Source organism: Camellia sinensis, chromosome 1 (assembly GCF_055761805.1).
Source record: "Camellia sinensis isolate YWXY chromosome 1, ASM5576180v1, whole genome shotgun sequence".
Lineage (NCBI taxonomy): Eukaryota > Viridiplantae > Streptophyta > Magnoliopsida > Ericales > Theaceae > Camellia > Camellia sinensis.
This window is the reverse complement of record NC_138961.1, coordinates 145,659,093-145,684,919: the sequence shown is the minus strand read 5'-3', so window position 1 is coordinate 145,684,919 and position 25,827 is coordinate 145,659,093. Positions and strand designations below refer to the sequence as shown.

The window sequence follows — 25,827 nt, the reverse complement described above, 5'->3', positions numbered from 1 at the left end:
CGCAGTGGTTCGATGGCTATGAAGGAGGTAGTCATGCCAATGGGGTGACTGCGGAGTGGTGGTCACAGGGTGGTGGTTAGAGGTGGAGGAGGAGGTGGTGACAGTGGTGGCCAGCGGCAACAATGGCAGAAAGAAGAAAAGAAAAGTGGAGCAGACAGAGAGAAGATGAAAATGGGTGTAAGTAGAGAAGGTGAGGTTGAAGAGGGGGTAAAATTGGTATATTGGAAAGTGTAAAGAGAGTAAAATTTTGTGTGATTCTATTTGCACACCAAACATTGTCTAAGTACAGACCATTTATATCATTCGAAAATCAACTTTCGAACAAAATACAAATGTTCGGATATCTACTTCCAAAAAAGATACAAATGCTCGGATATCAACTATCAAACAAGATTTTTGTTCGAATAATTGATTTTTGTTGAGAAGTTAATATTCGAACATTTTATTTTTGTTCGAAAGTTGATATCCGAATGACATAAATGGTGTGTACTGAGATAAACGATGGTGTGAGAATAGAATTACCCTAAAATTTTGATTGATTGTAATGAGAAAATCGATGTAAGGAGACCAAATTGTGGTGCAAGTAGAACTCCCCCTTTTTATTTAGACCCCCACCTTAATCCCAACTTTACCCCTCTTTTTTGAACCCCCCCCCCCCCCCCCCCAATCAATTCTTACTCCAGCAGCCCCTCTCACTTCCAGCAGCCCCCCACGCTTTTCTGGCAGCCCTCTTTGCAACCACCCTACCTCCCACCATCCCATTTTGATTGGAACACAAGGCCTAGTTTGGTTTGGTATAAAATGAGCAATAACTGAAAAGCAATGAAATGGGCATATAAACATGTCACTTGGTTTACCTGCAACATCTCAACAAGAAGAATTATGCGCTCTGCATGCTTACGACATGTTAGGAAACCTTGAATGCATAGAACCTGAATATATAGGATAAACACCAAATAAGCCCTTCAAATAACACAAGCACCAAATACGCCCTTCAAATAACACAAGATTGTTTGACGTCTGAGTAGTGAAAAGCTAACCAAGGCAAGAAATACTCATCAATACCTTAAAATAGTCAAAGAACTCGCTTGGAATGCCCTCAGCATCAGAATCCATGACCTAACAACATCTCGATGTTTCAATCAATTAAAGAATAATAAATAAATAAATAAAAATGCTGATAAGAATTTAAGGATTAAAACTAGAAGCCCTTGAATAAATGATTAAACAAGAAATTATTATTTGTTTCCCAAAACAGGAGGCTACAAGTTCAGTAATTTAAACTCAGATTGTCAATCTTGAGGTTGCAGGTTCAAACTTTGTGCAAATAATGTCAAATGTTAGGTCTGTATTCAATCTACTCCCTCCCAGACCCACATCGGATTGCGACTAAACTGGGCATACTTTTTTCCGAAAGATTTCACAACATAATTGCTTACCTCAAGAAGTTCCCTTGTTAATTTAAATGGTGCACTCTCAAAATTGACACCGCCAGGTGAATTAGAGAGCATGAAGCCAAAATCAATGTGTATGATATGACCTTCTTCATCCAACAAAAGATTTCCATTATGTCGATCCTTCACCTAGACAACAAAAAAGAACTATGAAAACACAAATACAAAAGAAAACAATCCATCAAAAGTGCCAATTTTATAGAATAACCTTTGGGCCATTAGTCCAATCAATGTTACTAGAAAATGCTAATAAGCTAGCAATATACGTTTGAAATGCACGGAGTGGAATATGCTAAGTGAATTTAGCGACCTAGAGTGATTCCAAATTTTTTTCCTATTTGTTTCTTGAAGGGTCTGTTTGATTAGTGAGATAGTGAGGAAAAATGCAAGAAAGAGCGGGGAAATCTAAACTCTTTTGGTGTTTGTTTAGCATGACAGTCACAGACAGTGTTGAAAAGTGAAATTTCTCATACAACTCCCTAACGCTGTGTTTGGTTAGAGGATTTGGGAAAAGATTTGGAAAGGGAAAAGGAAAAGGTAGGTAAAATGTGAATAAAATATACCTACATTTCACCTAGTTTCACACACCTTTTCCCTTTCCCTTTCCCTTTCCAAATCCCTGCCCAAATCCCCCAACCAAACACAGCGTTAAGCTTTTAAACTCAGATTTGAGTTCCCACAAAATTTTCCTGTGAAAATGGGGAGAACAATTATCATTTTGTAGATTTGCCCATGATTCCCTCCACTTGTTTAAAATAAATAAGGTCAATTAGGTATAAGAATTTTCTTGCAACTTTCATGCTTTTCAAATTACAAAGCTAAATTTTTCAATCACTTGCAAAATTTTCATCCTAATCCATGCAAAAAAAAAAAGAAAAAATCTTTCTTTTCTTTTGTTTCACTTCATTTCCACCATAATTTGCCTTCTAACCAAACGGACAGCAAATGTTACTATATATGTATATAGTATATTTTATTGGATCACTAATTGTTAAAATATACTATACTTTATTAGGTGTCTGGTTGTTAAAATAAAATTGATCTACAAGTAACTTGAATTCTAATAGTATAATCTATACAATAATACAAGTCTACATCTATTGTACTACATTTTAGGACAGCATACGCATACCATATTCTAATTCCTGTTCTATGTACTATAACAATCCATGTTCCAAGTAACATAGGACCCAATACATTTTTACAAACTATTAAATAGAAATTGACAAGTTTCTATTACAATTACATTCTAGCTAGGAACAAGCAATTTCGAGCTGGAATTAAGGTCAAAAACTCATGCATTCATGGATTTACTGTCAATGTTAGATCATAATCTCTCTCTCTCTCTCTCTCTCTCTCTCTCTCTCTATTACAATTACATTCTAGCTAGGAACAAGCGATTTCGAGCTGGACTTAAGGTCAAAAACTCATGCATTCATGGATTTACTATCAATGTTAGATCATAATCTCTCTCTCTCTCTCTCTCTCTCACACACACACACACACAAAGTGGTCCGAAAGATAAAAATTGAATAAAAACTTGCCAATCGATGCAAATGCACAAAATTAACTGCACGTATTAGACAATTCATCTCATCTTTCATATCGAATAGAAAATTTTACTTAAAATATATATATATGTATAAATGAAGAGAGGCATAGCTCATTGCACATCAGCGGTACAATGTATAAGTAAAATAACACCAAATCATGATCTCAACCCATTCATAAAATAAAATAAAATGAACCATCCCCTAAACCATCTTTGTTCTTGCAAAGAAAAGCTCTAAATTATGCTTCAACTTAACTAATGATATTCACCCAATAAACTAAACTAATGAGAACTCCACCTCACAAAACAAAGTTATATTTAACTCCCATCAAGTGATGGACCCAAAAAAGATAATAAAAACACAAGTTCACAGCAAGAACCAACCATCTCAAAAGCAATTCAAAGGCTGTGGCAGTGGGCTGAATCAAAAGCACTTCTTAACTTTCAAAGTTCTTTGATGCATTTTTGGCTACACATCAAAAGCACTTTGACATGTCAGAGAATAGGGACCCAAGTACTTCTTGGATAAGTATTACCAAGATGCTTTTGTAGAAACTCTTCTTGAAAAGGACTTCACTGAAAGTCACCATACTTCCAAACTAAACACTGACTATCAAATAGAAAGCGAAGCACTAGAGCTGTCAAACTATCAATGAGCTTGGGTGCAGTAACTCAAATTCTTTCATAAAATAAAAAAATGAAAATGATTGAAAGAAATGGTTGGAATGAAGATTTGTAATATCGTCTCAAATCCACTGCCATAAATTTGAAGCCATTTTGTGTTCATCTAAAATTTTGTAGGACCCTCAATTATTCTGAGTGGGCTCTGCTAAATACAGAGGCTATTTGAATATCTTTACCTTTTTTTGAACAAAGTTCAACAATGCATCTCTACCCACATTTCCAACTGGGGATTGAACCCTACACTTCCACCTTGGGAGTTGCAAGAGATACCACTCAAGCAAACAGCTGATTGTCCAATTGATATTTTTGTCGTTGATTTTGAACAATATGTATGTTTCTTCGGTTGAAAGTATGGACGATAATCAGTTGTTCAAGTAGGGTCCAAAGTATGAGCAAAAGGAAGCCATCTAGACAGCCACAAGCAAACTCAGGCTTTTTAACAAGACCTATGTACATAAGGGTGTAGGCTTTGTGGTTTTTCTTGTGAATGCCTATGTATCCATTTTCTCTTCACTAACAAAACCCCAGGATTGCATTATCTTGACATGAAGGAATGATAATCCCCTTTTCTGTTAATGCGAGAAAATGGATACAAAGGAACTCACAAGCACATCTGATGAAGCAAAAATAAGGGAACGACTTTCATTAGAGTCACTTATTTATAGACTAAAGACCAACTAAGTCACCTAGCACAATATCTACTCTAAATCATACTACATCATCTTAAAGTCATATTTTTTTGGGGTATTGTCAACGCTTGCCCTTAGGGCACATGTTAAGAATGCTTACAAGATTGTACATTCTTTATTACATGCACTTTCATGCAGAATGTACAACCCTTTTAAACAACTTAGCATGTGCCGTAAGGGCACACATTAACAAAATCCTTTTTTTTAATCTATTCCTAAATTTATGGAATGTTAATTAACTAATATAAGAATGTAAAAATTGATGTATTATTGATTGATTTATGTTGTTGTGTATATTACAAATGGTGAGTGGCTCATTATATAGGAGAGGGTGAGTGTAGTAGGTGAGGAGTAGGTGAGGAGTAGGTGGTGGTAGGTGATGGTAAATTGGTGGTAGGTGATGGTAAATTTTAACAGCCCCCCGCAAACTCAAGGAGGATAGAAACTAACCAACTTGAGTTTGGAGAGAGTAACAAAACAAGAAAATACATAAAAAATAAAAGAAAATAAAAATGGATAGGAGACACTGTATGGTCGTGTCAGACCGTTGTAGAAGACTGTATGGTTATGGCAGACCGATGTAGAAGACAGTTTATGGGGTCATGTCGGACCATTGTAGAAGACACTGTTGTGACAGTTTACGGAGTCTTGCTGGACCCTTGTAGAAACTAACCGGAATCAATGTCGGGACAGTTTACAGAGTCTTGTCGGACCCATAAAGGAGCTAACCGGAATCAATGTCGGGACAGTTTACAGAGTCTTGTCGGACCCTTAAAAAGTCGCACCCTCAAAAGGTGTGCCCAATCTTTCAAAAGGCGTGCCATCAAAAGGCGTGCCCAATCCATAAAAAGGCGTGCCATCAAAAGGCGAGCCCAAGTCATAAAAAGGTGTGCCGGACATCATGGCGAGGCACGTGAGTGCCTTGGCTGGCGCGCCCGTTTGTCGTCTGGCGTCAAGTGGCGCGCGATACGCGTGGCTGCCTCGCTATTTAACCAAGGTTGATGCTGAGGCTGAGGCAGACAAAAAACTTCTGAAAATCCTCTGAAAAAACTCTTCCTTTGCTGAGAGATAAACTCTGTAATACTCTGTAACCAACCCGTCTCTGAAACACTCAGCAACATGGCCTCTTCTTCCCGTCCAGCTACCCAGAACATGGCCTCCTCTTCCTGTGGTCTGCTCACGCTCTTTCCAGAACTGAACGAGTCCACAAGAGAAATAACTGGTGCGGTGGCCAGTGAACCTCAACCAAACACCTCTGGTTTTGCTCCGTTGAACTTTCCGATGCGGTCGGTGGAGCAAAAAATGGCGGTGCAAACTGATATTGAGGCCAATCAGTATACTCTGAAGTCATGTGTGGAAACCATGACTGCGGTCACAAACTTGTCGCACCGGCTGCAGAGCAGGACAAATGAGGTGCAACAGTTAAACTCCCAACTGGCTCTGCTCCAACGCATGTATAAGGATGCGCGAGCAGAGATAAGTGTGCTAAAGACAGAAAACAAGGAGCTAAAGCGGAAGGCCACCGTGATGTTCCGATTTGGAGGTCTACCATATGCTGTAGTGGAGGAGCAGGGAGGAGGAAACTTGCTTGGTGGTCTAGGAAGCACGGAGGCAACACCGTCAAGGACTGCCCAGGACGGAGGCAAAAAGAAGAGACCGGCGACAGAATAGAGAAGAAAAATCCCACTGTGGGTGTGGTTGTTCTGTGTGTTTTGTGGTTGGTTGTTTTTTTTTTTGTTTGTGTTTTTTTTTTTTTTTTTTTTTTTTTTTTGGGTGTAAAATGGTGATCGGGGTGAGCCCCGACATGAATAAAATGAGTTTGTGGAATGATGAATGTTTTTTTTTTTTTTTTTTTTTTTTTTTTTTTTTTTTTTTTTTTTTGAAAAAGTAAGGGAATCGAATAATAAAAAAATATGGAGATAGTGATGAAATGATAAGCATGGTGATGATGAATATATAATAAGGAATAAAAATAGACCACCAATTAAGTTTTATAATAAAAAAATAAAATTTGGGCGGTAGAAAATGTGATAATGATTTTGGGTGGAGAATATTTTAGAATGAAAAAATGTATATATAATAATAAGAAAAGTGAATTGGGTGGCCGAGGAAACAAAAAAAGGAAAGTGCACATGGGTTGGTAAAGTAAGGGGAAACGTGGTGTTGTGTTGTGTTGGTTTTGGTTTAATAATAAGAATAAGAATAAAAAAAAGATAAAGAAAAGAGAGAATAAAAAAACATCTTTACTTAACACCAAGAGAATCACTTTGTCGGCCATTGATGATGTCTCACAAATCAGAGAAGATCAAAGATTGAAGAACAGAGAATGAAGATGCCTAGAGAATTATGTTTCGGGTGTTTGTTTGTGTACCAAAGAGAGGAGGCTGGAGAGGTCTACCTCAAGGGAGGCAAGGGCAAGAACATCTTTACTTGCAGACATGCTCAAAACAAACTTGAGTACCAGGAGACGGATCAAGGAAGCATACACAACCCTGCCACCAGTCAAGACGAAGTATGCGAATGCACGCTTGCTTGGGTCGCCAGGAGGATAACGCTCAGGATTGTGCTCATCATACAAAATTTTGGAGCTGGGATTCTTGACGGCTGCCACAGGAGCTGGAAGGTCTGAGAGTATGCCCATGTCATGTGTGGGAGCCAGCGAATCAGAAGTAAATCCTCTGATTTGATCAAGGAGCACGGAGGAAGAGGAGGAGATTTGGACAATGATGGAAAGGTATGTGTAGAAAATACTAGCGGACTAGGTTGAGGTCCGGCGGGCAGCTAAGATGAGGTTGCCGCCCGCCGGGAAGCGAAAATAGTAGGTTCTAAACCTGCTCTGATACCATGTAAAAATTGATGTATTATTGATTGATTTATGTTGTTGTGTATATTACAAATGGTGAGTGGCTCATTATATAGGAGAGGGTGAGTGTAGTAGGTGAGGAGTAGGTGATGGTAGGTGATGGTAAATTGGTGGTAGGTGATGGTAAATTTTAACAAAGAATTATTAAAAATATTATTAGAATACCATAATAATAAAAGAACTACTGGTTACATTTTATTAAATACTTGAGTCTAATAGAGATTGGCGTCTTCCGCAACTTATTTGTCCTTATTTTTTTCTTTAAACCATAACTACATTAAAATCAAAATATATATTGTTTTTGGGACAAAACTTCTTCCTTATACAAACAATTGAATTGAATGACACAACTAGCCATCCCATTCCTAGTAATAAGCTAAGAAGCACGGACACTACTTAGAAATTGGCATGTCCCATGTCGGACACATGTCAGACACCGACACTCCTTGGACACATGTTCAATACTCTTTTTCCGTGTCCAAATTTTTTTAAAAAAAGGGTAAATTACAAATACACCCCTTAAAATTTGTTTAAAATACGAATTGCCCCTTGTGGTTCTGAAAATTACATCTTGCCCCTTGAAATTTCTTATGTCATAACAAATGGCCCATTTTATCAACTTAGTTGTCCTTTCTTTTTTTTTTAAAACCATAACTACATTAAAATCAAAATATATATTGTTTTTGGGACAAACCTTCTACCTTATCCAAACGATTGAATAGAATGACACAACTAGCCATTCCATTCCTAGTAATAAGCTAAGAAGCATGGACACTGATAAGAAATTGGCATATCCCACGTCAGACACCGACACTCCTTGGACACATGTTCAATACTCTTTTTCTGTGTCCATAATTAAATAAAATAAAATAAAATAAATAGGGTAAATTACAAATACACCCGTTAAAGTTTGCTTAAAATACGAATTGCCCCTTGTGGTTACGGAAATTATATCCTACCCCTTGAAGTTTCTAATGTCATAACAAATAGCCCATTTTATCAATAAATCATCAAGTCAATTAAATTTTTTTAATGATATCAGAAATATATTTCAATTAATAATTCAGGTAATTTTATTATTGTATAGGAGAGTAGTCAGGAATTTTATTTTCTCAATTAATTTTGTTAAATAAAAAATTCTTACAATGGGGTATTTGTAATTTTCCAAACTACAAAGGGCCATCCTTTTTTTAAGTAAACTACAGGGGATGTATTTGTAATTTACCCTTAAAAATAAAAATCATCATTTCAGACAAGTGTTCGACACATTTTGTGGTGTGTCCATCACTTCTTGGACCCATGTCTATCAATTAAAAATAAGCATGAGACCAACACTTCTTGGACATTTGCTAACACGTGATTTATAAGTTTGAGAATTTGATATAAATATCTTATACCCTTAAAAAAATGTTTAATATTAAAAATAACCCTATAGAAGTTTCACATAAACTTGATGAAAAATGAAAAAGATATGTAAATGTATTAGCAAATGCTTAGGAGTATGAGTGAAATCTTGCAATTATATAATGTTCGCTACAGTTTGTCTGATCTTCAACTACCAAGGTCTCGTAGTCTAAAAATTCATGTAAAAGAATCAAATACAAGATTTACTTAGAATAAAGTAATTGTTTAATTTTATATATATCATCCACATCAATGACTATAGAATATAATATATTTCTAGATAAAATTATTTGTAGTGTATCCAAATTGTGTCCATGTTCTACTTTTTGGAATTTGCCGTCAGCGGATCCGTGTCATGTCGTATCCATGTCCTGTGTCTATGCTTCATAGGTAATAAGATTTCATTTCTAATTTTCATCTCTGCCATCCAAACGGGGCCTTCGTTCAAGAAAACTGTGTACAATACCTACGTTAATGTCCAACCAAATGGATAATCAAGACTCCTGCTGGTGACGTCATCAAAGAAAATTTTCCTTCCAAGTGCACTAAAAATTGCAAGTTATTTCCCTATTTTAGAAACACAAAAATACGAGGGGGGAAAAAACAACAAACAACATTTGAAGCTACAAACAACACACTTCCCCACCCAAAAAAAATAAATAAATCGATAAATAAAAATAACAAATTATGAGAAGCATAAGAACGCCAAGCAGTAGAATTCATCCTGTCCCCAAAAACACCAAAACATAAAAATAACCCACCAAAAAAGAGAAATATAATAGTAAGGAAGGTCATCATATAATGCATGTGCCTTGTGTATGTATGTCTTCACACATTTTTATTTTACAGAACTGTCATGTACATCACAATTATTGTGTTGAGAGAGAGAGAGAGAGAGAGAGAGAGAGAGAGAGACCTGGAGAAGGTAGCAAACTAGGGAATAGCCAGCCATACTTTCAACAAAGTTCCTCTGCGACAAGAATTAACCAGTCAAAACTGGATGTTAAAATCCATTTCCAGAAAAAAAATCAAGATCTCAATTTCCACACTCAAAAACACGAAAATTATAAGACTGAATTATAAACAAAATAAGCTAAATTTTAGGAGATTCTTGTGCAATCAGGGGCGAAAAATCAAATTATTGTGTTGCCACTGATTTGTTTTGTTTCTAAAAAATTTTAATCCGATCATTGAATTTGTACGGGGAAAAAGTGAATATATGCCATACAAATACTGTGCTAAGAGGTCTTATTGAAGGATCTTTTAATCTCAACTATCCAAGACCCTCATAAATGTTGCCCCAAAAAAGGCAATGGAGTTTAGAATGTTTACAAGCTTAGTTGTCAGCTGCCTCCATGCTTGGGAGTGAAGAAGAGCTTAGGCAATAAGATCCGCAAGTCTACACCTCTTTACTCTTTAGCATCCCCTAAAGTTTCAACTTCCCTAAAAGCACTAAGAACCTTATCTCATCACTTTAGCTATGACGTTTGGGAGACTTAAGATTGTTTAGAAAATTTTCTTTCTGATCTATTTTCACATCAAACATACCCAAAAGTTCTTTTAACAAGCAAAATAATACATAGAAGTTCTACTAAAGATTATTAGGTTCAACATAAGGATACTTCGAATGGTATTACTGCATGAATTTTACATAATCTGCATCACATACATAGTTTATTTTATTCATGTCTTGTTCGTTGGAAATTGGATCTTAAATTTTTGTATATATCATTTATTATGCTCGTTAATTTTGGTTCTCACATTATTGATCGAAATATTACTGTCTAGTTTTACTTGCTTTCTCTTGGGTATCCTATTATCATCCTAACACATTACCGAAACAATGATTTGCATTGAAATTTGACTAACACAAATAGGAGGTGAGAGGGGGGGGGGGGGGGGGGGGAGTACAAATGAAATGATATTAAAAGTGCATATCCACACCTACCATGTAAATAAACTAGAATACTAAGAAATGTGTACTTTCCAAATGTCTAAACCTATGTTACGTGGAACGTGATCGCTCCAGTACAGGGAACGGGAAAGGGAACGTGGTACACCACATGCTCTAAAATGTGGTACGATAGGGGTAGACTTGTATATATAATATACTTGCGAATTTAAGGTACTTTTAAAGTAATTTTCTTTTAACTAGTAGGCATCTAATAAAATTTAGTTTTTCTTCTTCATGCAACAAAACATTTCTATGAGTATTATGACTCATTTTTTATGTTTTTTCTTGTCAAAACTTAACTTACTTTAGATTTTAATTCACTATATTTGATTTTTTCCTCCCAAGGAAACATACATTTAAGGAAATTTATTGGAAAAACTTTTGGAATCGTTTTAGATCGCTAAATTTACCGTTTTGGAACGGAAGTGTACCATATTTTGGATTGTGCGTACCAATACGTAATTCGCTAGGGTATTACCGTTTTTTGGTAACATAGGTCTAAACCGCAGGGAAGTGAGTGGTACTCTTCTCCATTTAATTACAAACTACACAGATTTATTTCTTAGGTCCCCAGATTAACACATTTGTTTCATTAAATATAACAACAATAAATCTTTTAAAAATTAAAATATACGAAAGAATTAACAAAATAATTCTTCTTTAAGGAAGGGAGGGGGGAGAGGGGGGGAATAAAACAGGGTGGAACGGTAATAAGGCAAAAGAAGATCTTAATAGTAAGATTTACTCAGCAGGCAAGGCAGTTGCTGTACATATGCAAAGAAGATGCGTTCTTATGGCTACAGAAGTTAAAGACATCTGCTTCATTTCAAATTCATTTACCTGGGCAAGCTTAAAACTAGGAGAATTTTCCAGATATTTGGCAACAAAAAAGTCGCGTAAACTTGTGATGTTGGGAAATCTACTTTTGATAGAGTGAAGTGAAGCCTACAACAAAACAAATATGCTTTATCATTATAATACCATAGATTTTTCATTTTAAGTGCACTGCCAAAAAAATAAATAAATAAATAAATAATAAAGAGTATAGAATTACCGTATCAGTAATCGTTTCAATGAGTGCTGTGTAAGAAGAAGTAACTAGTACTTCATTAGGGCGCAACCAGAGAGGGAGACCAGCTTCCTGGAATATATCTGGCATTAAAAACAGTGGCCAAATCTGTTAACCATCAAGAAGCAAATACTAAGAGGTTCTACAATTATATATAAACATGATGAATTTGATTACTGTTCTTGCAAATTTGAGATAGTATTGAAGGGAAAAGAAACAATAATTGATACCTTTGGCTGCAAAATAAGAGTAAGTCATTCTCATAGAACTAATATAGTTGGCTCTTAGCCATGAGATAAAGAGTCTGAAAAGGCTATCACACTAACATCTAAATTAATCACACCATAATGCAGCAGGGGGGTTCAAGATGGAGAACAATGCAGTAATACAATCCTCAAGTTAACTTATCTTCTTGAACCTATAGACACACATACGCACAAATCTTTAAAGCACTAGTGATGAAATGAACATTTAAAAAATAAATAAAATAATATATTTTTCCCCATAAATAACAAGTTTAATATCATTCACCAGAATGAAAGGAGAGAAAAAAGAGTAGCACAAGGGGAGGGATTTTGATTTTGCTAACCTTATAAAGATTGGGATGCTCAAAGGCTTTGTAAGAAAAAATAATTAATTAATTATAATTTTTAGAAAATCTTTTTCTATTTTCTTTGTGGTCCTAGGGATCATCTTCCTCAATATGATTGAATCTCTAAAAAAACTCGAGCACTCAACATTAACCAGTGTTATTAAAGGCAATAGGCACATTGAAGCACCAAGGTTTCCTAAGGCCTAGGTGCAACGCAAGGCGCGAGCTTCATCGAAACGAGGCTCATGTTGACAATAAAAATAGATAATTTAACATAAGCAAATAATTTAAGGTTCAACATAAGTAAAATGTAATATTAAATATTTTAAAACATAAATACTGAAAAACACCACTGGTTATCATAAACAAATAATTCAAGATTGCACATAAACACAAACATCTAACGCAAACCATAATTTGAAAAATAGCAACGAAATCGAAGTGTCTTACAAGATAAGCAAAGAGAAGGAGAAAGAGAAGAAAAAGAAGATTGAGGAGATGAAAAAGAAGAATAACAACTGTTAGTCTGGTCAAAGAGAAAGCTCTATTCAACCAACGTCTTTGTATAATTAGGGCTAAAAAAAGTGTTTGGTTGCAATGTATGTTTAAGAGTTTAATCCCTTGTAGCTGCACATTAAAAAAAATGAAATTAAATCAAATCAAGGGAGGGGGAAAAAAAGTGAATCAAGGGTTGTAATTGTAATAAACAAATATGTTAAAAGAAGCACAAAAGTTGTGCACCTTGAGCCTTAAGCCCAAAGGGCATGCTTCATGATCCTTTATGGGGTCTGTTTTACATCACCTGGCCTAAGGCGTTCTGAAGCGCACTAACCACACCTTGATGAGCCTTGGGCCTAGGCACATGCCTAGGCGGGCCTTTAATAACACTGACGTCAACAAATTTTATTTCTTCTTTCTATCTCTTTTATCAATAAATAAATAAAACTGTCTTAGTGAAAATATTGATGAACCAATAAAACAAACAAACAAACAAAATGATGCAGCTTCTATTTCTAGGAGGGGATGGTAATAATATAAGGACCCAATCAAGATTATTCCATCACCACTGCCAAGTGCATGGGCCAAGTGACTAGCACAGTAAAACATCAAGTACAGTTAACAGTGCTTGCGTCAGTAGCAGATTGAGTAAATCTGAAACATACATAACAAGAACTCCTTGTCCCATGCGACTTTGTCGACAACATTTAGCCACGAAGTTGCCAAGAGTTCTCACCACCACATAAGTAAGGAAAATACTATAAAATCACCAAAAGCCTTCAAAACCTAAAAAGTCAATACCTAACAAACTAGTTAAGAGAAACAAAGTCACCTACCATAAAAGTGAGAAATAAGTTGCACAGCAAGATGCTCCTGCCTACAATCATCACCACTCTTCACAATAACCTATGCAAGAACAAAGACAAAAACTGAATCAGCAGTGCCAAAATCAATATAATGCACAGTAACCAGAAAATGCATAATCAGTATACATCAAATGAAACATTAGAATAGAGATAACGCCAAAGGTTATCATCAACAGTTACATGAGATGTAGCAAAATAACGAAAAACAACAGACCAGTTCTCATCCTGAACATCAAGTACCATTTTTTTTAATCTAGAAAATACAATACCACTTGCATCAAGGTTTAACATTCAAAGAAAATAAATTGTTGACACTACTAAAAGATTCGTAAAATCGATGAGTCTTAGAAAGAATTACATCCGTTTTTTGCAAGTTGACTAGGGGTATGTAGTTGAAAACTCAATCAAGTCCTTACTAACTTAATCAAAAAATGCTCTACAGAACCTTGTGAACACAATTTTAGTATAGAAAATAAAAGAAGTAACTTCAAAAATATGAATAATTCGACATGTTCCCATGTCCTTGGACATGGAAATTAGATCAATTGGACACGTATACTCGTACTTGAGTCTATGTAATACAATTTCTTTTTAAGAAACAAGAATATGGACACGAGACATGAATAGTACATAATATGAACACACTGAGACACAATAATTTAAAAACAAATAAATCAGAACATGACACAACAATAATATAAAATATATTTTTATACATAAACATAAGAATAAAAGGGAAACTTGGCCCACAATAAGGCTTGTTGTTACTGTCCCTGGTGGCACAAGTATAAGCCACATAAATCACCTCTCTAGAAATAGGGATAAGGATGTGTACATCTTGCCCTCCCTAAACCTCATTTTAGTGGGAATCTTGTGCTCTAGATCACCCTTATTTTATAGGGTAAATTACAGTGACACCCTAGTATTCTATTGAAATTACACTAGCACCCCCTCTATTCTTTGAAATTACATAGACAGCCAATGCCAATAACACCATGTGTTGAGATGGTAAAATCTATATTACCTAAAACATGGATTGTTCTGGTACGGGAACGGGAATATGGTACACTATATGTTCTCAAATGTAGTATGATAAGAGCAGACTTATATATATTACACTTAAGAATTTAAGATACTTCTAGAGTAATTTTCTTTTAACTAGTAGGTATCCAAAAAAAAAAAAAAAATCATGTAACAAGTCATTTCTATGAAAATTATGACCCATTTTTTTATTTTTTTGCCTTGTCAATACTTAACTCACCTTAGATTTTAGTTCATATATTTGATTTTTTTTCCTCCTAAGGTAACATTTAAAGAAATATATTGGAAAAAACTTTTGGGATCACTTTGGACCACTAAATTTACTGTTTTGGAATAAAAGTGTACCATGTTTTGGAACGCACATACCAATACGTAAATCGCTAGGGTATTAACGTTTTCTGGTAACATAGGGTAAAATTACCACAAATACCCATAATATCCTCCTCTGTTCTCCCTCATTTCCCCATTCTCCTTCGCACTCTAAGCCTCTACAAACTTATTGACCACCGAACCACTACCACCCACCCCTAGCCACCTCCACTTGGCACCATAGCAATCAACCACCGCCGGAGACACCCACCACAACAAGCCATAGCCACTAGCCGCCACCATACCACTCTCTTCAACCCCTCGCAACACCTCTCTCAACTAACAGTGAACGCCAACACGCAATAATAGCCACCATTATAGACACCCACTATTGTCAACCACAGCTTACCACTACACTACTCCCTCTCCTCCCTTGTATCGAGAAACCCATATGCTCTCTCTTCCCCCTCTAGTGAGATCAAATTTGTCAAATAAAATACATTACAAGATAAATAGGAACAACTGAGCGAAGATATTGCTTAATCACAACCTTTGTAGTAATTAAGTTCCCTAGCACATGAAAAAATAATGAAACAAAGTAATAGAGTTCGGTCCATGCACTCATGACTTGGCTTTAGCATTTTATTCCTAAGCAAACCATACAACTATAGTGGGTGTGTGGGAAGTTACTATTTTAGTAGGCTAAAATTTTTTATGTTTGGAAAGATAGTTGGATTTTTTTGTAGTTGGATGTGATGTTTGTGAGAGAAAAAGTGAAATGACTATAGGTTTGATGTGACATTTTGTCATATTGGCTATTTTAGCCTATTTTGTCATTTTGTGGATTTTAGCCCAAAAAGCCAAAAAAAGCCTTTGCCAAACACCCCCATAATATGATCAAATTTTAGAGTCCAGCTAGTATTAAATTATACATATATATACATATTTTGCATAGTGGGTTGCACAATGGGCACACCCACTGTCAGCACAAACACCACTGCCTCAAACCCATGGAAAGTGGCCCAAACATCACTGCCCCCAATCGATCTGGCTCCTATTTGCTTTTTATTTTTTTATTTTTTATAGAAGGTTGGAAGATTATCGAGGTGGGGGAAGGAAAGAGGGCCTGGCAAGGGTGGTCAAGGGGCTATGGAGAGCAGGCGATGGTGGGTGGAGGTGGCGAACGATGGTGGCTGAGGTAGAGAGAAGGTGGCGAACAGTGATGGCTAAGGTGGTGGTGGGAGGGGTGGGTGAGTTAAGGTTAGGATTTGTAGTTGGGGAAGAAGTAGATGAAAGGATAAAATTATCTGTGTAGTAACATTTCACTTCGAATTTTTTGTTTTTCATCCTAACTTTCAAATTTGGCATGTGGAACTCAATTTTTGTTAGTTTAGACAGAATTAATAAAGGCGGGCAGGTAAAGTGCATGATGGGTCAAAACCACGGGCATTTTTGTATATATTTAAATGTGAGTTAGGTAAACTGCCCTAGGCTAAAACTAAAAAGGGGTAAAATAGATTTTTTTTTCCCTATAGTTTAAGTTCCATGAAACTAAGTGAACTTTTTGTTAAGTCATCTTACCTCTATATTGACAAAGGTCTGCATTTTTTGTCTATTTATTGGTTGTTACATATATTCAGAGACAAAATAACAATGAGTTGTTGGACTTTCTATCAAATTCTCCTCTTTTTCTTCTTTGCAATCTCTAATGCCTAACATGGTATGAAAGCAAGGTCGAGGAGATGAAACCATAGTTGTTTGAAGACCAACATGAACCAGAAGTGTGTCCTTGAAGCTTTCAACCAAGAGAAGATTTTTCCTTGATCGAGAATAGTTGTCCCTCATTACCTTGTTGTCAATAGTCACTAGCGTCATCATTGATTTATCGTATGGTCATTGGTAGCGTTTTGTTACTGGTTGAAGGTAGGAAATGGCCCACTTCTCCCTTGACCCAATGCACTTTCTTCTTGACCCTTTTCCATTTTAATTAAACAGCCCAGGCCCATCACTGAAACTAAACCTAGAGGGAATCACTGAAATTAACCTAGAGCCCAAACCCACAAATAAAACAGTCTTACCAACTCAAATAAAACCCAATCCACTTCCTAAAATCGAAGCGAAGTCCAAACCCAAAACCTAACCTAAGTTCAACCCAAGTCCTAATGATCTACATCCATAGACCAACACATCTAGATCTGACGCAGCCATTACAATAAAAAGCAATGACGACAACGATGATGGATAGAACGCCAACGATCACAACCCTTCTCTTCTTCTTCGACTTATTTCTTCTTAGTGGCAGGAATTCTCATATATGGCAGCACACCTATTATACTTATGGGTCAGTGGTGAGTCTTTGTCATTCGTTGCAGTACAGGTCATTTGTTGTGAAAGGTTTTGGGAAAAAAGAAAAGGGAAAGGTTCATAAATGCACAACTTACGGAGCGCAAGTCCCAACCAGGTAATTTTCCATGAACCGAAGCTTTCCGTATTCTCTCTTTCTTTACCTCCCAAAGTTCACCAGATAATGCATCACCAGCTTTGGGGACACCACCATTCGTAACCTGTTTTGAATGAGACCAATCTGTCAGACTCAACATAAAACGTTAAAGCAAAACAAAAGATATTCCAACTTTCAGCAGGGGCTCACCTTTGGTTGTGCGTCTGATGAATCCTGACCAGGCCCTTTCAGAGGGAGGCCAGCTGGTGCTTCTCCCTTTAATGTTGCAGCCTGCAGAAAATGAACACCTCAACTCCCAATTCAAAGGCAATGCATGAGCTGAAAAATTATTAAATGAAAAAATATATAGATATAGACAAGGAAATCTGTTTCACGAAATACGACCACATTAACTCAACGGACTATTAAATACAGTGGATCCACACAAATGAGCATCAATGAATGCAACCTCAGAAGCATGGGCACATGACACAATATGGACACAACACGACACAGACACCACGACATGGAAATTTTAAAAAAATATAGGACACAACACATGAGGAACACAAAATATATAGTTTTGCATAAATCAAACCAAGCTTTAAGTCCCATCAAATGGGGTCGGCTACATAAATCATTCTTCTCCACACGGCCTTATCAAAGGCCATATCGTTAGTCAAATTAAGTAGATCCAAATCTCTATTTACAACGCTAACCAACGTTAATCTAGGCCTACCTCATCCCCTAACACTTCCATCTACCGTTATAGCATCGTATCTCTTCACCACCGCCTCTGTTGGTCTCTGTTGAATATGACTAAACCATCTCAATCGATTCTCTCTCAACTTATCTTCTATCGGTGTCACTCCTACCCATTCCCGAATACACTCATTCCTAATTCTGTCTTGTCTAGTCTTGCCACACATCCACCTTAGCATCCTCATCTCGGCCACACTCATCTTATCTATATGTTATTTCTTGGTTGCCCAACATTCCGTCCCATTCAACATCGCTGGTCTAATAGCCATTCTATAGAACTTACCTTTTAATCTAGTGGATATTTGTTTATCGCACAGTACCCCAGACACACTTCTCCACTTACACCATCCCGCTTTAATCCCATGGGCTACATCCGCATCAATCTGCCCCGCTGTTGTGATAATCGACCCTAAATAACGAAAATGTTCACTCTTAGACAGTTCTTGGTTCTCAATCTTCATTTCTCCTCTGCTTTCATTGTTACTGTTACTAAATTTACACTCCATGTACTCTGTCTTAGTTCTGTTTATCCGGAAACCCTTAGATTCAAGAGTTTTTCTCAAAATCTCTAACTTTATGTTAACTCCTTCTCTAGTCTTATCTACTAGCATGATATCGTCTACAAAAAGCATATACCACAACACGTCATCTTGAATATTTCTCGTCAAGTCATCTATAACTAAAGTAAAAAGATAAGGACTTAAGGTAAATCCTTGGTGTAACCCTATAGTGATAGGAAATTCATTTGTCTCTCCAGCAGGCGATCTAATAGTGGTCACCACCCCTTCATATAAGTCCCTAATCACATCAATGTAACCTTTTGTCATCCCTTTCTTCTCTAACACCCACCATATTATATCCCGGGACATTCTATCATATGCTTTCTTAAGGTCGATAAACACCATATGAATTTCTCTTTTCTTTTCTCTATACTTTTCTATTACTCTCCTCAAAAGATAGATCGCTTCCATTGTTGTCCTGTCAAACATAAACCCAAATTGATTCTCTGACACCTCTATTATGTCTCGCAATCAGCGTTTCATCACCCTCTCTCACACTTTCATTATATGACACATTAGCTTAATTCCTCTATTGTTGTTGCAATTTTAGATATCTTCTTTATTCTTATAGATTGGCACTAAAATACTCTTCCTCCACTCATCTGACATGTTCCTAGTCAATAAAATTTTACTAAACAACCTAGTCAACCAAGCAACCCCCTTTTTACCCAAACACTTCCAAGCTTCAATAGGGATATCATCGGGTCCCAAAGCCTTATTTGATTTCATCTTCTTAAGTGCAATCTCCACTTTAGAGTTCCTAATCCTACGATAGAACCTATAGTCTTGGTTTATCGTATTACTAGCTATTTCTTCCCATATTGCCGTACTTCCATGTTCCTCATTCAATAGTTTCTCAAAATAGTTCTTCCATCTTTCCTTAATCTCTTCATCCTTCACCAATACCTTAGAATTCTCACTCTTGATGCACTTAACTTGATTAAAGTCTCTTGTTTTCCTCTCCCTTATTTTAGCGAGTTTGTATACCCTTTCTCTCCCTCCTTACTATCTGGTCTAGTGTATAGGTCATCATAAACTTTCAACTTAGCCTCTCTCACTACTTTCTTGACCTCCTTATTAGCCAATCTATAGCTTTTACGGTTTTCCTCAGTTTTATCCTTCTACCACTTTTTAAAGCACTCTTTTTTTGCCATAACTACAGCTTGAACCTCTTCCCTTCACCACCAAGTTTCCCTAGAGCTGGGTCCCATTCCTTTCGACTCTCCAAGTACTTCCCTTGATATTCTCCTCCTACAGATGGCCATCGAGTTCCACATAGTGTTAGCATCATCTTCCAAGTCCCAAGTACCTTGCTTATCTATTCTATTCTTAAATATTTCTAATTTATCCCCTTTTAGGTCCCACTATCTTGTCCTACAACGCCTACCATGCTTCCTAACTTGGTATTACCCTCTAAAATATAAATCTAGTACAAAAATCCTATGTTAAGAGATCAGGCTCTCTCCAAGAATCACCTTACAATCATTGCACTTTAGGCGGTCCACTTTTCTCACTAAGAAGTAATCCATTTGACTCTTAACTGACTCACTCTTAAAGGTTATCAAATGTCCCTCCGTCTTCTTATACATAGTATTGGCCACCACCAGGTCAGAAGCCAACGCAAAATCTAAGATACTCTCTCCAGCCTCATTTCTGTCACCAAAACCGTATCCACCATGCACCCTTTCATAACTTAGTTTATCTATGCCTACATGACCATTAAAATCTCCACCTATAACCAGGTTCTCTCCAGGTTTCTCCTGTAAGATCTCATCCATATGCTCCCAAATATCTCTCTTACTCTAAACAACTAATCCTACTTGAGGGGCGTATGCACTAATAACGTTCACTATATTCCCTCTAATAACAAGTTTAACTAACAAAATCCTATCCCCTTTCCTAATGACCGCCACTACATTCTCCACAAGACCCTTGGCAATTATGATTCCTACCACATTCCTGCGTCTATCCTTACCACTATAATACAATTTAAAACCGGTATCCTCAATTTCCCTAGTTTTGCATATTTATTATAAATCATATATAAGGATAATATATGTCATGTCATGGTTATAAATATTTAATTCTAATATAATAACAAAATGCAATGTAATACTAACTTCTAAAGTCTAATTCTAAAGTCCAAAGGAGAACAATATGTATAAATCTATATTGTTTTTCTTTTATCATTGGATACCAAGTTATTTTATTCAAACTTGTAATGTGTTTCATGTGACTAAACGATAGACACGTTTACCAAGTGTCTGAAGCGTGTCCAAGTCTAGAAAATTTCAAACAATAGGAGGACATGTTGGAATTGTGACCGAAAGTTGTCGAGAAGTGCCGGAGGAATGTCGTGTCGTGTCAGTATCCGACACGAGACACAACCTTTTTAGAAGTGTCCAAGCTTCTTAGATTGTAACTAGAAATGAGATTAAATTTACATATGAGGGGATATATAGCCACTCTAAGAATTAGGCCAATTGTTGAAAGAAGAAACAATATTCCTCCCAAAATATGTATATAAATAGATATGAATCTAAATAAATAAACAAAACGACAGAAATTTATGGGAAGCATATTTGGACATAAAAGTTACTAGAGCAGTAACATCACTGTAACCAATTAGTAATTTCTAATAAGAAAATAAAATCAACCTTCATCTACAAACAAGTACTTAAATTAAAGTTCCCTATAGTAAACCAGTATCTTGAATACAACAAAAAACCAAAAAAAAAAAAAAAAAAAGGGAATTCTAATACATCATGGAGACAATTCAGCAAGTGTTAAAAAAAATAATAAAGAGAGAGAAAGAAAAAGAAGAGAAGAAGAGCATCTGGACATGAGTTTCAGAAATGAGGTACAAGGAACCAGTTAGAAAACAACTTTTTTTTTTTGATAAGTAAAATAAATGTAGAGGTCAAATAGGGGGGGGGGGGGGGGGGGGGGAATGCAACTGTAAAGGAAAACATCAACATAAATATCACTATAATTAAAAAGCCAAAAAAGTTTTTAAAAACTAGTAAAAGACAACATTGTCATTCCCCCCCCCCCCCCCAAAAAAAAATAAAAAAAAAATAATAATAATTAAAAAAAAAAAAAACACTTGCAAAACTAAAACAGCAACTAAAAAGACATTTTCCATACATTTTTAGCTTTTTGAGCCAAAAAAAAATTAAAAACCATGTGAACCACACTAATGCTAACCTTACTTCTTCTCTCTGTTCATTTTATAATAAAGGAGAAGCCTCTGACTCTTCTTTTTTCTACAATGATTTTTTAAGAAAGTCTTTAGAGAGGGTTTGCTGTTTATTTTTGAGGAGGATTTCAGTTTATCTTTTATTTTTACTTATTTTGTTGTGTATATCTGTAATGTATAGGGGTGACCCTCCTTTAACATCCTGTTAATACTATACTGTACTTACCCAAAAAAAAAAAAAAAAAAAACAGAAAATAGTGAAGACAAACCAAAATTAGATTCAACTAGGAAAGCACCTACCACTGAAAAGAAAAATATTTTGGCACCCAAAGCACAATCATTTTCCTATTGATAAGGAGAAAATCCAAACTTCCTAAACTTTCATTTCAAACATCCAGTTATATCCCACTAAATGGCCAAAAACAGTCTAATACACACCATCCATACAAATCCTACCCGCTTTTATTAAGAGAAATGCTACATTTCAAAAAGCTCAAAAAAGAGCTCCAAATTAATGTGATTCTTTTAAATATATATCTACTAACTCTGAGCTGGGTACTACCCACGCGTAATAAACATATCAATGGCAAATTAAACAGGTACACAGGCTAGAAAGCACCCTAATGACATCCCACAGAAAAAATCCACAGAGAATGTATCACTCCACACCAGTCCTTCGTTAAAGTTCCTACAAGAATAGTGGATTGGAGGAAAAATAAACATCATGTGGGACCCAGTTGTCTCCCCCATGTCATTAGTCCATTTTTTGTTTCATTTTTTTTGTTTGGAGATTGGGCCCTCAAAATTTCTTATCCCCCCATATGGTGGGCTAAATTGGAGGATAGAAAACTAAAACGACACCCATGGGATCTAATCCCAGGACATGGAATTATGTCCCTCCCTCCATCCACCTCTCCTCTTCCACCCTTTATCCTACCCTATATGATCCTATCCATCATTCCATGATATTGCTTATCCCCCTAATCCTATCCATACTTCCATGGGGTAAGAACCTCAACAATTGTTGTACTGAACAAATAAACTAAAATAAATAGGCTACTAATTTATAAGACATGAATGCACCCCTGCTGTTAAAAACTATTTTGCAAATATGAAACATCAAATGGTTGGGGACAACCTCTTAAGTTCTACTAACATGAGGATGATAGTGGAACAATCAAAAGGGGTTTTACTTACCACACTGGAAGTTTAAAAACCCTACTACCACAGGTCAGTTACACCAAACACATTTAACAATCAACTTCTACATGGGGAGTCAAACTTCTTCAAGTGGTACTAACATGAAAGAGAAGACCAATAAGAAAAGGATTCAGCAACCCAACTGAAAGTCATAAACCCCAACCACCATAGTAGACAAAATCAAGAAACTAAAAAAGATGGAAGTAATTTAAAAGTCTTTCTAGAAACCCCAATATGCTAGAAACTAAATTAACAAATACTCACTATGAGGCGTGAGCCCCACATCCATATGGGTATGGGGCCCACACCTCATTGTGAGTAGTTGGTAATTTAGAGTGTAGTTTCAATAGGATTTTTGGTCATTTAAACCAGTGCAAAAATAAGAATAGGAATAATAATAATAATAATAAATTCACTAAATCAAAGTGCATAATTAATAAAAAATGTAAGAACCCATCACACTACACAAATCAAACAGCTTCATTGCTTCTTCACTATATTATATCCACAGTTGTTAACGGGGGCCTCAGGCCCTACTTAGTTGACTGACAATGACAATGGCTTGTGAAACTAAGTAGGGCCTTTTGAATTGAATCTTAAATAGTCTATCAACGGTGCAAAGCGGCCCCTTTTCAGTAGGGGAGCGAAAGGTTAGACCTTAGAAAGGCAGAGAACAGCACCTCATGGTCTACTTTTAATACTTGTCAATGTAAGTAATTAATAAGAAACTCTTCAATATAGTAGCCCCAAGGTGTAGGCTGATAAATCATAAGAATAATAAAGAATTTATGAAGAGTATTTATATACATGCACAAACCCACATAAAACAAAATCATGTATTATGGGAAAAAGACAAATCCCCAGATGTAAACAGAGACAAATAACATGACTGTCAGAGTCTAATAGTAAATACTAATGCCAATATGACTAAACCTACCACATCAAAGGCTCACCTTTACTTCCTCAATAGCTACCGTACTTGGAACACGGCGGTGCTCCTTCCTGCGAGGTGGTCCTTGATCCATTATGTCATCCATGTTAACCCCAGGATCTGCTGTCATTACAACCCTCACCCATTCCAAATCACTACCATGCTCTCCTTTTGATACATGGCATGTACATCTTCCTTGACAACTATTGGATATTACCTCCAACGGCTGAAGACCACAAGAATGAATGCCACAATTCGAATTTCGCATTTCCATTACCTTTGCCTGACAAGGCAACTGCTTCTCCACAGAAAGACTTACGTGAACAAATTTCACTTTGGCCTCCCACAACTGAGTCATTGCCTGATCAATTGCTTGAGAAGTTGAGCTTGACATCCTATCATAACCACTACGGTACATATCCTGTGTAGTCCCCAAAGGATAAGCCCAAGGGGGGGGCTTCGGCAATAGTGCATCCCCGTTTGCTAACGGAATTCCTCCTTTAGAAAGCTTCTGAGTATTTGACACATCCTTTGTATTGCTACTTAAAAGAAGAAGAAAAAAAAAGCAAGAGGTATTATTCCGCATCATCTTGCAAAGAGAATCTATTACAACAATCATCGAACTTTTAAAGGGAAATTATAAAATAAAAAATAAATAAACCCAAGATTTGACCTCGGTAACAAATCAAACCCTACTGCTTACTTGTTTCAATTTAAACCTTGAATTTTTTATTTTATTTTATTTTATTTTTTTGATTGGCACTAAGGTGTCTGGATCAAAGCCCGGCCAATCCCCAATAAACCCTGAATTTTTAAAATGATATCAATTCTAACCATTTGTTTGTATCCGTTTGTTATAACTAACGGAAAAGAGGCAATTTAGACAATTTAACCACTTGACAGCCACCTCCCACACTTATCGTCGTCCATCACCCCCCCTGCTCTTCCCCCAATCCACTGCCATCCCTCCATCCCTTTTTCCCATCCACTGCTACTCCTCCCCTTCCCCAACTCACTATGATCCCTCTCCTTTCTTTCCCAATCCATAGCCACTGCCGCTGTCCAGCAGCACCACCAACAAAAAGTGATTAGATTGCCCATGTTCTGTTAGTTATAACTAACAAATGGTTACAATTGATACCTTTTTCAAAGTTGAGGGTTTAAATTGAAACAATTAAAAAGTCAGGGTTTGGTAATTTCCCCTACTTTTAGTTATAAATTTGTCAATCCACATTTCTTTTAAAGGTAAGATAAGGGGGCTCAAACTTGAGGGGGTTTTCCCAAACTAAACCCCTATACTAATTTATTTCCCAAACTAAGCTTACTTTTGCAGAAATTCTCAAACTAAGCTGAAGCGTGTTTACAAAACACGCTTTCAACATTTTTGTGGTCCAGGCAGACAAAATAAATAAAATCATGAAAACGTGTTTACAAAACGTACTTTTAATTAAGGTCGCGTGGTTACAAATCGCGCTTGTAATAAAACGTAAAAGCGTGTTTTGAAAACACGCTTTCAACAAAAAAAATAATAATTAGCGTCTATCTGTCTTGCCTAACCTGCTCAGAACTGATCATCCTAACATGCAAGCAATGGGTTTCAAGCAAGATGTATGCTCTACCATAACTGCTACTGTTGAACATGATGAGATTGAGCATTGTTATTCTATTTTAAAAATTAGATTTATTTTTTAAATCCGATGATATAATAATCAATTAAAATATTTAATATAATTTTCTCTCATATCTTTTTTAATCATCAA

General features: G+C 36.2%; 1 protein-coding gene across 2 annotated transcripts in view; it reads right to left on the bottom strand.

Moving 5' to 3' along the window:
- Nucleotides 1-25,827, bottom strand: part of LOC114290046 (phosphatidylinositol 4-kinase beta 2) — a 41,197-nt gene that overhangs the window by 2,979 nt on the left and 12,391 nt on the right. Inside the window, exons 6-15 of one of the 2 annotated variants that reach the window (XM_082886191.1) lie at nt 24,090-24,606; nt 17,626-17,706; nt 17,417-17,539; nt 13,596-13,665; nt 11,655-11,752; nt 11,441-11,545; nt 9,563-9,616; nt 1,440-1,583; nt 1,066-1,119; nt 858-932 (exon numbers count right to left, since the gene is read on the bottom strand). In XM_082886191.1, the coding sequence (XP_082742317.1) occupies nt 858-932; nt 1,066-1,119; nt 1,440-1,583; nt 9,563-9,616; nt 11,441-11,545; nt 11,655-11,752; nt 13,596-13,665; nt 17,417-17,539; nt 17,626-17,706; nt 24,090-24,606 (1,321 nt within the window). Of the gene's footprint in view, nt 1-857; nt 933-1,065; nt 1,120-1,439; nt 1,584-9,562; nt 9,617-11,440; nt 11,546-11,654; nt 11,753-13,595; nt 13,666-17,416; nt 17,540-17,625; nt 17,707-24,089; nt 24,610-25,827 lie in introns of both variants that reach the window. The other variant, XM_082886187.1, reaches the window with a different exon arrangement.